The 16,412-nt window shown below is 29.9% G+C and overlaps 1 protein-coding gene across 1 annotated transcript in view; it reads left to right on the forward strand.

Annotated features, from left to right (window-relative positions):
• The first annotated feature begins 258 nt into the window (after nt 1-258).
• Nucleotides 259-16,412, forward strand: part of LOC143256677 (synaptotagmin-10-like) — a 60,872-nt gene continuing 44,718 nt past the window's right edge. The window contains exon 1 of the mRNA XM_076514190.1: nt 259-503. Within this exon, the coding sequence (XP_076370305.1) occupies nt 437-503 (67 nt within the window). The 5' untranslated portion in view covers nt 259-436. The remainder of the gene's footprint in view (nt 504-16,412) is intronic.

Raw genomic sequence — 16,412 nt, forward strand, 5'->3', positions numbered from 1 at the left:
TAAGTGAATTCAAGTCACGAATAAAAGGAATATTAAGAAGTGAAAGCTTGAGGCAATCGCTCACATTAAATTGTATTTGTTGATATTATATTTCGAGGTTTCTTTCGTGGTAGATAGAATAATAAGTTTAATTACTAACAGGCATGCGTACTCGTAATGTCCTCTTGTGAAACCTTCGATTTGATTCTCTATTCTACATCTTGAGGGCGCTTTGAGTCAGCGCAGGCAGTAACGTCATCACACGCAGTTTTCCAGGTTGGAAATAAATTGAAATAAGTCGAGCGGTTGTCATCACAACCTGTGGCATCCACTGGTACTGTTTGTAAATTACTGTACTTCAGTCGATACGAGTAGTTCCATCAGAACCCGCTCGTGGCGCTCGTAGGCTCATTTTTCAGGAACAAGCGAAGTTTCCGGAGTGACTACCACAAAGGCTATGGGAGTGTTGGACAAGGACGAAAATGTAGCTGACCCCCATACACGTCAGGTTTACCCACCCGAAGGTAAGTGATTCTGTCAAGTGATAAGTTTGCCCTGCACAAACATCTTTGTTATTCTTTATTATTACAAACAGCAAGTATTAAAAACAGCTGAATTAAAATGCAATAGTTAATCCTATTTCTTTGTGTTTAAAAGCACAAAATTTGTTACCTAAACTTAACACTCTAGTATTAGAATAAATAATATCATTGTAAGAACTTCCACTATCTAGAATTGTTCCCAACAGTATGTGTATAAATAGGGAAAAACAAACATAAAACTCACGAGAATATGATTAAAATTTCATGATATATATAATTAAAGAGAGAATGAATGATTATATACAGTTTACAACGTTTCTCACTCCTAGCTCATTCTTATTTTAATGCAAGAAAATAATGTTATAGTACTTTTTACTGTCCATCGCAGCTTCTATAGTACCTGTTTAATTAAGTACCTTGCAGTCTAGTTGCTGAACTGCCCTCTAACATATATGTGCTTTCGTATATCGCATATAATGACTGTTTAGATGTAGTTTGTCTGTTTATTTATTTCCATGTTCTTTTGTGACCTCACCTTCCCTTTTCTGCATCTAATACAGTCATGTTTAATTACTCTTTGATATATGATCTCTGTAATGCATATTTCAACCACTCTGTATCTGCTACACCCACCGCTTGATTTTTACCAACGTTCTTCAGTGTTAGAGATACGTCAGTTATAGTAGTGGTTGAGACACTGCTTATACATTACCAATTTGTACAAAACACTAAACAACTTGAATTGTCGTGTTTATTTAATCACGAAACAAATTAGCCCTGGTAAATAAATCAAGTTTAAGATTTAGTGCTGAATATTTAATGAATGCAAGGAAACTATAATAGTTAAACACACTTACCAACAATGCACTAAATCTACGTCTTCCAACCGTTTGTTATATCATCAAAGTACATGAGGGATAAATTTCTAACATACAACAATTTCACAGCTATAACGTTACATCAAACAAACTAAAGTATATTTCATATACAAGACTGGTTCCAAAGGTACACAAAAGCCGATTAATATAATTACGAGTTAGTTTGATATTTCTCTCAGAATACCGAAAACAAAGCTTGTAATGCAGAGTAGAGTTATGCTATAGACTTCTGATTCGAACTTGTAAGATATAATTTAAAGAACCAAAACTAAATAGTAACGTACAATTCAACAGTGGCTAAAAACTGTACAGTATGATGCATCATTTTTCTTTGTTTCGAAAATATTTTACGCTTTGTTTCCACAAAATGTTACCAATCTATACCTGATTCACCTTGTAATTTCTCTACCTTAGTCCAGGCCTGGCATGGCCCGATGGTTAAGGCACTTGACTCGTAATCTGAGGGTCGAGAATTCGAATCCCCGTCACACCAAACATGCTCGTCCTTCCAGCCGTGGAGGCGTATTAAAGTTACAGTTAATCGCACTATTCGTTGATAAAAGAGTAGACCAAACGTTGGCGGTGGGTGGTGATGACGAGCTGTCCTCCCTCTAGTGCTAGACTGTTAAATTAGGAACGCCTAGCGCAATAGCCCTCGTGTGATTTGCATGAAATTCAGAACAAATAAACAAACCTTAGTCCAAGTATCCTCACTGAAAAAAAAAAGCCATATGCAGCAGTTCCCCGCACTATTACATGTATAATCTATCTGTCACAATTACATGAATAATCCATCTGTCACTATTACATGTATAATCTATCTGTCACTGTTACATGTATAATCTATATGTCAATTTTCTACAGCACCTGAAACGTAAGCAATCTCACTAATGTCAAGTCTTGACAGAGAACCCTAACAAAAAACGTTTTTCACACGACAAACTCACACGCGCCCCTACACATGCGCACTTGAATACGGAGTAATTTACATGAAGATACACAGAGAAAGCTTTTAAAGCACTTATAGGTTAAAACAAATTATTCCATATAAACTCTCTTCTTTGGCAACTGTATATAACATCACGACTCTTTTGATTATCAATTTTTTCTTAATCACATTACTTTTGACCGAATCTTACTCTAAACTCTTCAATAAATTTTCTTTTTCTAACGAGTTCAATCCTATTTATCAGAAAAAACGGTTATATGGTCCTAATTCTAGTTACAATGACATAATACAGAAATCAAAACAGTTACCAAATTACTTGAAATACTTCTAACACACTGAATAACAGAAAGCCAGTATTTTTATATCATTATATTGATTTCTGTGCTATGAGGTAAAAGTATACTTATGTCGTATTTTACTGTATGATTACAGACAATATCAATTCATGTTAACTTTACTTGTTTTCTAATTTACTGAAAAGAATACCCGTGAAATGTTCTTGTTTTTTGGATCGCTGCAAACAATTTCTTCTCTTATAATAATTTTAATGGTGTGAACGTATTTGTAAGCTAACGAAACATGCTTATATTAAGTTACATTTGGCATACGAGAATAGTGTTAAGTTTATTGTATTTTTAATACTAGATTCTTTATTCGTTCTCTTCAGGTTTTTTATTTTTTGAAGAAGGTTGATAAGAATATTTCATTTAGATAAAGAATATAGTGTATGTGAACTATTATTTTTGCGATTAACTACAAACAATATATTTCTTTATTTTGTGGGTAGCTAAAAACAGTATAGGTGTTTGAACTATCCTTATTTAATAAATGAATACTAACAATATATGTGTTTGAACTATAGTTATTCAGTTAATGAATACAAACATTATGTGTGTGGACTGTCCTTGTTCTGTGGATAACTAAAACATTATGTGTTTTTGAGCTATCCTTATTTGTTCAACACAGACAAATGATATATGTGTTTGAACTGTTCTTATTTGACGAGTAACTAAAACATCATGTGTGTTTGAACTATCCTTAGTTAATGAATACATACAATATATATGTTTGGAGTACCCTTATTTTATATATAAATATTAGCAATAAACACATGAAAAATATGCGATAACCCTGGAAAAACCGGAAAACAAGAGCAGGGTTCCTGTAATGGTGAATAGCACTATATGTTAATGAGATATTTGTGTTTTCCATACAATAACATGTACGTTTAATCTTATATTTTCTATAAGTGTGCTATTAATACAGACGAATGAGCGTGTGTGTAAAGTATTCTTGTTATCTGGATTCTCATACACACAAAGATTTTGTGTGTACACTATTACAGGGTGTCCCAAGAAGAATTCACCATAAAGAAAGTTGAATAGTGTTTACATTATCTAAACAAACAACAAAATTTAAAATAAAATATATTCTAAATACAAATTTTATTGGGGTTAATTATTATTGTTATTATTTACATTGTTTTTTATTACTTTTTATGAATGTGTTTTACTGCAGACTTTAGAACTGAACCTGTTTTTGAGTAAAATTACAACTCTTAAAGAGTTCCTCCAAGTTCACTCCTTTAGACTTTTATCTTTGGAGTTATTTGGAAACAAAACTCTACCATAACAAACCAGCCTTCGTATCCATATTGGTTTTATGCTACTGTTTTATTTTTATTCCTACAGCTGTGTTGGAAAATGTGTTCTCAGAACTTGAACACAGAATTATACTGATTGTAGCTAATGAGTTATGACATGTAGAAGTATATCTATTATATCGATTAAAACTTCAGATGACATTTTGTTTTGAACTTGTTGTTGTTTCAATTAATACAACTGCTATTCAACTTTCTTATTGGTATATTTGTTTTGGGACACCCTGTGTTTATATCCTGATAATAAGACACGGTTACATGTGTATAAAGTATTCTAGTTTTGTGAATATTAAACGATAACGTCAATTCACCATTGTGTTAATGTTTCATGTCTTTCTTTGTGTGCAATGACATAACACGCAGTTATGAAAGTAACCGTATTGTCCACTAAAAACTCACATTTATGTAGTTCTTTCTGTGTTCTGGTTGGTAATATAAACGTTTCTAAATTACACCTACGCTGTGGATGAGAACATAAAATAGTCGTGTGTTTTCATAAATTAATCCTCTGTTGAGGATCGTAATAGAGAAGTGTTTGTTTGCACTTTTGTAAATTATCCCTGCATTCGGGATTATAACACACAATATTTGTGTTTTTATTATTTATTCTTGCATCATGAATGATAACACATGATATACTGTATGTTTGTAAGATATTCCTGTAGTCTGGATAAAAGAAAAATACGTCTCGGTGTTTGTAAATTATCCTTGCAATCAGGATTATAACGTAAAATATGTGTGAGTGTTTTTATAAATCATTTCTGTGTTCTGATTGATAATATAAAATATGCTGCTTGTAAATAATTCCCGAGATTATAAGCGAGAACACAAATTTGCGCGTGCCGTTTGTAAGCGATTTCTGTGTTCCGGAAGATAACGCAAAACGCGCGCGTGTGTTGGTAAAATATTTCTGGTTTCAGATGAAACACGGTATACGTGAGTGTGGGCGTGATTAAGTTACTTCTGTGTTCTGGATACGAATAATTGTATACACATTATGTATATGATCACGTATAACTGTTTTCTGTTTTCTAAAGAGTAACGTATCCACATTAGAATCGCTGATCACGTACATACCTACATATAACGTGAAGCCCTAGCGTCCTATTGCGCAAACAACGGACATGATATCAGATCAATAGTTTGGCCTGTATCTGTCGGTTCTGTATAGCGTTATAAAAGATATCTTTCTGTGCTGGACAGAATATGACCGCCCTCCTGAGATGAGACAAGGTCATTTCCCTGGCTTTCATATAAAGTTATCCTGTCTAAATACACCGTATCGAATTTCCCATCATTCACCAAGCGAACTTCACTCAGACTACGTGATAATAATCTTTAGTAGTGGTAACGCATAGCTATAAGATATAAAGATTTTTTCACAAAATTTGATGAGTAGAGAAATTGTTGATATCCTTTGAATATAAGGAGTTAAAAATAAAAATAGTTCTAGAAACCTTGTTCCATTCATCCCTAATACACAACTGTTATTATTTGTTAATATAGAAATTCGTTTCACAGATAAAAGTTTCAGTTAACAGCTGGTGTGTTTAGAACTCTTTCACAAATTACTTATATAAGATTTAACAAGTTAGGTTTGGAGTAGTGTTACTGCTTTTTTTTCTCCTTACAACTTCCTGATTATAGGAGTTTGCGCATTTTAAGAAATATTCGGAATCCGTTGCGTCACGCTTCCACTCCAAAAGAAGTATCAGAAGCATTGCAGTTAAAGAGGTGAATGAAAAAATGTACATATAAATCAGAAGCATTACAGTTAAAGAGGTGAATGAAAAAATGTACATATAAATCAGAAGCATTACAGTTAAAAAGATAAATGAAAAAATATATATAAATCAAAAGCATTACAGTTAAAGAGGTGAATGAAAAAATGTACATATAAATCAGAAGCATTACAGTTAAAGAGGTGAATGAAAAAATGTACATATAAATCAGAAGCATTACAGTTAAAAAGATAAATGAAAAAATATATATAAATCAAAAGCATTACAGTTAAAGAGGTGAATGAAAAATGTACATATAAATCAGAAGCATTACAGTTAAAAAGATAAATGAAAAAATATATATAAATCAGAAGCATTACAGTTAAAGAGGTGAATGAAAAAATGTACATATAAACCAGAAGCATTACAGTTAAAAAGATAAATGAAAAAATATATATAAATCAGAAGCATTAAGTTAAAAAAATATATGAAAAAAATATATATAAATCAGAAGCATTAAGTTAAAGACGTAAATGAAAAAATGTATATATAAATCAGAAGCATTACAGTTAAAAAGGTGAATTAAAAAATGTATATATAAATCAGAAGCATTACAGTTAAAAAGGTGAATTAAAAAATGTATATATAAATCAGAAGCATTACAGTTAAAAAGGTGAATGAAAAAATGTATATATAAATTAGAAGCATTACAGTTAAAGAGGTGAATGAAAAAATGTATATATAAATTAGAAGCATTACAGTTAAAGAAGTGAAAGAAAAAATCTACATATAAATCAGAAGCATTATAGTTAAAGAAGTGACTGAAAAATCTACATATAAATCAGAAGCATTACAGTTAAAAAGGTGAATGAAAAATGTACATATAAATCAGAAGCATTACACTTAAAAAGGTGAATGAAAAATGTACATATAAATCAGAAGCATTACAGTTAAAAAGGTGAATGAAAATGTACATATAAATCAGAAGCATTACAGTTAAAAAGGTGAATGAAAAAATCTACATATAAATCAGAAGCATTACAGTTAAAAAGGTGAATGAAAAAATCTACATATAAATCAGAAGCATTACAGTTAAAAAGATAAATGAAAAAATATATATAAATCAAAAGCATTACAGTTAAAGAGGTGAATGAAAAATGTACATATAAATCAGAAGCATTACAGTTAAAAAGATAAATGAAAAAATATATATAAATCAAAAGCATTACAGTTAAAGAGGTGAATGAAAAATGTACATATAAATCAGAAGCATTAAGTTAAAGACGTAAATGAAAAAATGTATATATAAATCAGAAGCATTACAGTTAAAAAGGTGAATTAAAAAATGTATATATAAATCAGAAGCATTACAGTTAAAAAGGTGAATTAAAAATGTATGTATAAATCAGAAGCATTACAGTTAAAAAGGTGAATGAAAAAATGTATATATAAATTAGAAGCATTACAGTTAAAGAGGTGAATGAAAAAATGTATATATAAATTAGAAGCATTACAGTTAAAGAAGTGAAAGAAAAAATCTACATATAAATCAGAAGCATTACAGTTAAAGAAGTGACTGAAAAAATCTACATATAAATCAGAAGCATTACAGTTAAAAAGGTGAATGAAAAATGTACATATAAATCAGAAGCATTACAGTTAAAGAAGTGACTGAAAAATGTACATATAAATCAGAAGCATTACAGTTAAAAAGGTGAATGAAAAATGTACATATAAATCAGAAGCATTACAGTTAAAAAGGTGAATGAAAAATGTACATATAAATCAGAAGCATTACAGTTAAAAAGGTGAATGAAAAATGTACATATAAATCAGAAGCATTACAGTTAAAAAGGTGAATGAAAATGTACATATAAATCAGAAGCATTACAGTTAAAAAGGTGAATGAAAAAATCTACATATAAATCAGAAGCATTACAGTTAAAAAGGTGAATTAAAATGTACATATAAATCAGAAGCATTACAGTTAAAAAGGTGAATTAAAAATGTATATATAAATCAGAGCGTTACAGTTAAAGAGGTGAATGAAAAAATGTACATATAAATCAGAAGCATTACAGTTAAAGAGGTGAATAAAAAATGTCCAAATAAATCAGAAGCATTACAGTTAAAAAGATAAATGAAAAAATATATATAAATCAAAAGCATTACAGTTAAAAAGATAAATGAAAAAATATATATAAATCAAAAGCATTACAGTTAAAGAGGTGAATGAAAAATGTACATATAAATCAGAAGCATTACAGTTAAAAAGATAAATGAAAAAATATATATAAATCAGAAGCATTACAGTTAAAGAGGTGAATGAAAAAATGTACATATAAACCAGAAGCATTACAGTTAAAAAGGTGAATTAAAAAATGTATATATAAATCAGAAGCATTACAGTTAAAAAGGTGAATTAAAAAATGTATATATAAATCAGAAGCATTACAGTTAAAAAGGTGAATGAAAAAATGTATATATAAATTAGAAGCATTACAGTTAAAGAGGTGAATGAAAAAATGTATACATAAATTAGAAGCATTACAGTTAAAGAAGTGAAAGAAAAAATCTACATATAAATCAGAAGCATTACAGTTAAAGAAGTGACTGAAAAAATCTACATATAAATCAGAAGCATTACAGTTAAAGAAGTGACTGAAAAAATCTACATATAAATCAGAAGCATTACAGTTAAAAAGGTGAATGAAAAATGTACATATAAATCAGAAGCATTACAGTTAAAAAGGTGAATGAAAATGTACATATAAATCAGAAGCATTACAGTTAAAAAGGTGAATGAAAATGTACATATAAATCAGAAGCATTACAGTTAAAAAGGTGAATGAAAATGTACATATAAATCAGAAGCATTACAGTTAAAGAAGTGACTGAAAAAATCTACATATAAATCAGAAGCATTACAGTTAAAAAGGTGAATGAAAAATGTACATATAAATCAGAAGCATTACAGTTAAAAAGGTGAATGAAAAATGTACATATAAATCAGAAGCATTACAGTTAAAAAGGTGAATGAAAATGTACATATAAATCAGAAGCATTACAGTTAAAAAGGTGAATGAAAAATGTACATATAAATCAGAAGCATTACAGTTAAAAAGGTGAATGAAAATGTACATATAAATCAGAAGCATTACAGTTAAAAGGTGAATGAAAATGTACATATAAATCAGAAGCATTACAGTTAAAAAGGTGAATGAAAATGTACATATAAATCAGAAGCATTACAGTTAAAAAGGTGAATGAAAAAATCTACATATAAATCAGAAGCATTACAGTTAAAAAGGTGAATTAAAATGTACATATAAATCAGAAGCATTACAGTTAAAAAGGTGAATTAAAAATGTATATATAAATCAGAGCGTTACAGTTAAAGAGGTGAATGAAAAAATGTACATATAAATCAGAAGCATTACAGTTAAAGAGGTGAATAAAAAATGTCCAAATAAATCAGAAGCATTACAGTTAAAAAGATAAATGAAAAAATATATATAAATCAAAAGCATTACAGTTAAAAAGATAAATGAAAAAATATATATAAATCAAAAGCATTACAGTTAAAGAGGTGAATGAAAAATGTACATATAAATCAGAAGCATTACAGTTAAAAAGATAAATGAAAAAATATATATAAATCAGAAGCATTACAGTTAAAGAGGTGAATGAAAAAATGTACATATAAACCAGAAGCATTACAGTTAAAAAGATAAATGAAAAAATATATATAAATCAGAAGCATTAAGTTACAGACGTAAATGAAAAAATGTATATATAAATCAGAAGCATTACAGTTAAAAAGGTGAATTAAAAAATGTATATATAAATCAGAAGCATTACAGTTAAAAAGGTGAATTAAAAAATGTATATATAAATCAGAAGCATTACAGTTAAAAAGGTGAATGAAAAAATGTATATATAAATTAGAAGCATTACAGTTAAAGAGGTGAATGAAAAAATGTATATATAAATTAGAAGCATTACAGTTAAAGAAGTGAAAGAAAAAATCTACATATAAATCAGAAGCATTACAGTTAAAGAAGTGACTGAAAAAATCTACATATAAATCAGAAGCATTACAGTTAAAGAAGTGACTGAAAAAATCTACATATAAATCAGAAGCATTACAGTTAAAAAGGTGAATGAAAATGTACATATAAATCAGAAGCATTACAGTTAAAAAGGTGAATGAAAAATCTACATATAAATCAGAAGCATTACAGTTAAAAAGGTGAATGAAAAATCTACATATAAATCAGAAGCATTACAGTTAAAAAGGTGAATGAAAAAATCTACATATAAATCAGAAGCATTACAGTTAAAAAGGTGAATGAAGATGTACATATAAATCAGAAGCATTACAGTTAAAAAGGTGAATTAAAAATGTATATATAAATCAGAGCATTACAGTTAAAGAGGTGAATGAAAAAATGTATATATAAATTAGAAGCATTACAGTTAAAGAGGTGAATGAAAAAATGTATATATAAATTAGAAGCATTACAGTTAAAGAAGTGAATGAAAAAATCTACATATAAATCAGAAGCATTACAGTTAAAGAACTGAATGAAAAAATCTACATATAAATCAGAAGCATTACAGTTAAAAAGGTGAATGAAAAATGTACATATAAATCAGAAGCATTACAGTTAAAAAGGTGAATGAAAAATGTACATATAAATCAGAAGCATTACAGTTAAAAAGGTGAATGAAAAATGTACATATAAATCAGAAGCATTACAGTTAAAAAGGTGAATGAAAATGTACATATAAATCAGAAGCATTACAGTTAAAAAGGTGAATGAAAAAATCTACATATAAATCAGAAGCATTACAGTTAAAAAGGTGAATGAAAAATCTACATATAAATCAGAAGCATTACAGGTAAAGAGGTGAATGAAAAAATCTACATATAAATCAGAAGCATTACAGGTAAAGAGGTGAATGAAAAAATCTACATATAAATCAGAAGCATTACAGGTAAAGAGGTGAATGAAAAAATGTACATATAAATCAGAAGCATTACAGTTAAAAAGGTGAATGAAAAAATGTACATATAAATCAGAAGCATTACAGTTAAAAAGGTGAATGAAAAATGTACATATAAATCAGAAGCATTACAGGTAAAGAGGTGAATGAAAAAATGTACATATAAATCAGAAGCATTACAGTTAAAGAGGTGAATGAAAAATGTACACATAAATCAAAAGCATTACAGTTAAAGAGGTGAATGAAAAAATGTACACATAAATCAGAAGCATTACAGTTAAAGAGGTGAATGAAAAATGTACATATAAATCAGAAGCATTACAGTTAAAGAGGTGAATAAAAAATGTACAAATAAATCAGAAGCATTACAGTTAAAGAGGTGAATGAAAAAATGTACATATAAATCAGAAGCATTACAGTTAAAGAGGTGAATAAAAAATGTACATATAAATCAGAAGCATTACAGTTAAAGAGGTGAATGAAAAAATGTACATATAAATCAGAAGCATTACAGTTAAAGAGGTGAATAAAAATGTACAAATAAATCAGAAGCATTACAGTTAAAGAGGTGAATAAAAAATGTACAAATAAATCAGAAGCATTACAGTTAAAGAGGTGAATAAAAAATGTATAAATAAATCAGAAGCATTACAGTTAAAGAGGTGAATAAAAAATGTACAAATAAATCAGAAGCATTACAGTTAAAGAGGTGAATGAAAATGTACATATAAATCAGAAGCATTACAGTTAAAAAGGTGAATGAAAAAATCTACATATAAATCAGAAGCATTACAGTTAAAAAGGTGAATGAAAAATCTACATATAAATCAGAAGCATTACAGGTAAAGAGGTGAATGAAAAAATCTACATATAAATCAGAAGCATTACAGGTAAAGAGGTGAATGAAAAAATCTACATATAAATCAGAAGCATTACAGGTAAAGAGGTGAATGAAAAAATGTACATATAAATCAGAAGCATTACAGTTAAAAAGGTGAATGAAAAAATGTACATATAAATCAGAAGCATTACAGCTAAAAAGGTGAATGAAAAATGTACATATAAATCAGAAGCATTACAGGTAAAGAGGTGAATGAAAAAATGTACATATAAATCAGAAGCATTACAGTTAAAGAGGTGAATGAAAAATGTACACATAAATCAAAAGCATTACAGTTAAAGAGGTGAATGAAAAAATGTACACATAAATCAGAAGCATTACAGTTAAAGAGGTGAATGAAAAATGTACATATAAATCAGAAGCATTACAGTTAAAGAGGTGAATAAAAAATGTACAAATAAATCAGAAGCATTACAGTTAAAGAGGTGAATGAAAAAATGTACATATAAATCAGAAGCATTACAGTTAAAGAGGTGAATAAAAAATGTACAAATAAATCAGAAGCATTACAGTTAAAGAGGTGAATGAAAAAATGTACATATAAATCAGAAGCATTACAGTTAAAGAGGTGAATAAAAATGTACAAATAAATCAGAAGCATTACAGTTAAAGAGGTGAATAAAAAATGTACAAATAAATCAGAAGCATTACAGTTAAAGAGGTGAATAAAAATGTATAAATAAATCAGAAGCATTACAGTTAAAGAGGTGAATAAAAAATGTACAAGTAAATCAGAAGCATTACAGTTAAAGAGGTGAATGAAAAAAATGTATATATCAATCAGAAGCATTGCAGTTAACGAAACGAATGAACAAATGTATATATATATATATATATATATAAAAGGTTTGAGAAGGAATTTGAAGGTTTAAGCCTGAGATGTTTTTCTTTTACTGTTTCCTAGGACATACGAAGCAATAAATGCTGATTACGTAAGTAAATGTGTTTTAATCATCACAGAAAGTTATTAAATGGCGACAGAACCGAAGAACAGATAAAATCTTCACAGTTTCTTAATTTCCCCGGTGGGTCAGCAATAAGTTGAATAGCTTTCAAGCAAAATCCGGGGTGCGATTCTCTGCGAAACACAGAGTGCTTATAGCCCATTGTGTAGCTTTTTGCTAAACAGAACAACAACTTCTAAATAAGTCCTGCCACTGAATTATTGCGTAGTATAATAACTTTGCTATCTTTGTTTATTCATTTTCATCATTATCTTTATTCTGAATGATAAAATGCGTTTCTGATGAAGATACTTTACATTTCTTATCATGTATTGAACATTGGTTATTTTTACAAGTTTACATAATTCAATATTCCACGTAATACAGTTACCTGGTGATTTCCACTACTGCGTCAAAGGAACCTGTTCACGTACCGTCATTTAGCAATATTGATCTGTGAGTGCCAGACAACTGTAAGACAAAGTCGCTAGAAAAAGATTCAAAATACAAGGTTAACATATTAAAGACGGTAAGGCGTCTTAAAATATATATTATTTAATTTGAAAATATATCCGCTCATCCGTTCTATTCTTAATGTGGGAAAAATTTCCTGAGCACCATCAAGAGGGAGTTGCAGAATACACGCAATACAGTGGACGTAATACAAGACATGTAATACGGTGGACGTAATACAAGACACGTAATACGATGGACGTAATACAGGGGACGTAATTTTTCATTGTGTCAGAACTAATAATTCATTTTATACATAATTAGCAGTATATGATAATTACCCATTTAATTAATACACTGGAGTCAAGTGCGCGCGTGCACACAGACACTTTGTGAATAAGACTCAACTTGGCACTACTTTTTGCGGATGTACACCTTACCGCATATAAAGGCTTGTTTTGAGCATGATAGTCAGAGTAGATTCAATGGGTGGTAGTTGGGAGTTATTCTAGTTAATGCAGATAACTGGATGGGACCCTTCATACTAATATACTTTGTTTATTGGACTACAAATTAGTGCTTTTCTACCACAATGTGGGGCTGGAATGCTAACTTCAAAAGATAAGTTTACTTAACTTACTTACCTGTAAATGGTGGTATCTTGTTCGTCTTATTCTTATTTCTCAATTATTTTTTCTTCTTTTTCTTTACTTTGAAGAACGGTTAGCTTCCCACAACTGTCTGCAGGCAGTGAAGAGTGATATAGATGTGGGACGTTGTGGGCTTGAGCCCCCACATCTCGCTTTCCTAATTTCTATTTCTATATCTATTATTTTAAATTTAATTCCTGTTGCTATATTATTTTACTTTATTTTATTTCTTTATGTGAGACCAGCGAATGGAGGCTAGGAAAGATAGACAGTGTATCCCCAACGCAATGTGGGTTCTACTTTCTAAGTCACCTCCAAAACCTAAGGGTACATTTTATATCCCACATTATAGCTTGTACCCTGAAATCCTTTCAATTAGCGCAGCACTTTTTATTTTATTAATTTATTTTTATTTCGACTTGTTTTTGGTTATAACAAATTAATATAATTAGTCAGAGGTTTTGATTTTCTGTTTTTAACACAGTCCTTCCATGTGATTTTATTTTAGTCAACTCTATCAGTACTAATTTTCTCTAAAAATATATATGTAGATACATATCACAGTTTTGGTAAGCTGTGTATTTTGAACAAGTATCCGTTTAGTATGGCTCAAAAATGTTTATGAATTAACTTAAAAACTAGTTTTCTGGTTGGAAAAACAGCAAACCAATCAATATCGTTTTATAGCTTTATAGTAGGGTTTATCTATGACCAGCATGAACGGCATTTTTCACTTAATCTTGTTTTTGCTGGCGACTTTTCGCAGCAATAAAGCTTGTTTTGGAATTTGGAGCTTAGCAAATACTTGGAAAGCAATGAAAAATATTAGACAAGATTGAAATATATGAATAATCCAACAGAATGAAATTCCATTTCTGTGGAAGGGAAGTTTCCTGTTTTTCGTTTCTTCCTTACATTATATCTTTTGACTGCTTTAGGCCGCTCAGTTGTTAGTGTACAATAGGTGTAGCAGACGCTTTATCTGTGGGTTATAAAATCATAAAACATTCACCGCGCAAAAAGTACAGGGCAGACTCCAGACGTTCTTTCGTAACACTAATTATTTTACCAAAAAAACATGTATTTTTAATCTCTAAATACCAGTATTTCAAAACATTGAAAAACAACAACGATAAATATTTCGATCCTAACTTTTGTAGCACAAAGCTTGATGGTAACTATTAATGTTTACGAAGTGTTTTAGTGACATGAAAAACTGTACTACTGATATTATTGAATAAGCGGTAAGAGATGTAACATTTCGTCATCTTGAAACTATATAGTTACAAGCGGACAACAATTTTTGTTTTTTTCACTTCCATTTTTGTGAATGCGCATTTCCGTAATAGTTTTTTTAAAAAAGGACATTGTCAAGTCATCTTGCATTTCTTTTGCGTACTGATTTGAGTTGAACTCATCTAATGTGTTACAGATTGACTTAGTTGATAAACCATTACACACACTGACTCAGCGGGCGCGGCATGGCCAGGTGGTTATGGCGCTCGACTCGTAATTTTTGTATCCTCTCTTCGAATACCCATTACGTCAAAAAGGCTCGCCCTTTCAGCGATGGTTATGGTCAATACCAACTATTCATTGGTTAAAAGAGTAGCCCTCAAGTTGGCTGTGGGTTATGATCATTAATCTGCCTTCCCTCTAAGTCTTACATTCCTAAATTAGGGACGGCTAACGCAGATTGCCTTGCACGACATTCAAACCACAATAAACAAAACAAATCTGTGAAGTTCACACGAAATCTGAAACTAGCCAATATTTTAATGGTGTATAAACTCTCATTTTAAAGTATGTTGCTTTTAGAAAATATTAGATCATTTTAAATGTATCTTTCTGTTTTTTTCGATAACTTAAAAAAGTATTAGAATATTTTATCATTGCTAAAAAACTAATAATGATTATGAATTACGAATTTTTGATACAACTCTCGAGTAAGTCTTAATGAATAGTTCTTATTGAATTTCAAAATAATAAATAATAACAAAAGATATTTCTTCATATCACAGTTGTCTATCAAACGTCATTGATTATGTGACATGGTATGTTTCTTTTTCGAATTTCGCGCGGGGCTATTCGAGGCCTATCTGCGCTAGCCGTCATTAATTTAGCAGTTTAAGACTAGAGAGAAGGCAACTAGTCATCACCACCCATTGCCAACTCTTAAGCTACTCTTTTACTAACGAATAGTGAGACTGACCGTCCCATTATAACGCCCCCACGGCTGAAAGGGCTAGCATGTTTAGTGCGACGGGGATTCGAACCCTCGACCCTCAAATTACGAGTCAAACGCCTTAACCCACCTGAACATGCCAGGCCTATGTAATATGGGAACTACTAATTATTGGTATTGTACGTTACTAGTAATTATTTACGGGTTCTAACAGATTTCAGTATTTGGTTTTGTATCTAAACACCTACTAGTCATCGTTTTCATGTGTGTTTTAGTTGTTAATATCTGTTTTATTTGTGTGTGTTTTTATGCATTAGCAGTTGCTAACTATTGTTTCTGAATTTCAACAACTATTAATCAATGTTTATTCATCTTAGCAGTGAGCAACAATTGCATTTATATATTAGCAACTGCCAAATGTTTCTTTATTGTATCATCTGTCAATCACTGTTGTATATATTAACATTGTGTTATATTTGTTAGAAACTAGTAATCATTGCTAGTGGTTACTGAGCAGTACTTCTGTATACTAACTAGCAG

This window comes from Tachypleus tridentatus, chromosome 7 (genome assembly GCF_004210375.1).
Source record: "Tachypleus tridentatus isolate NWPU-2018 chromosome 7, ASM421037v1, whole genome shotgun sequence".
Taxonomy (NCBI): Eukaryota; Metazoa; Arthropoda; class Merostomata; order Xiphosura; family Limulidae; genus Tachypleus; species Tachypleus tridentatus.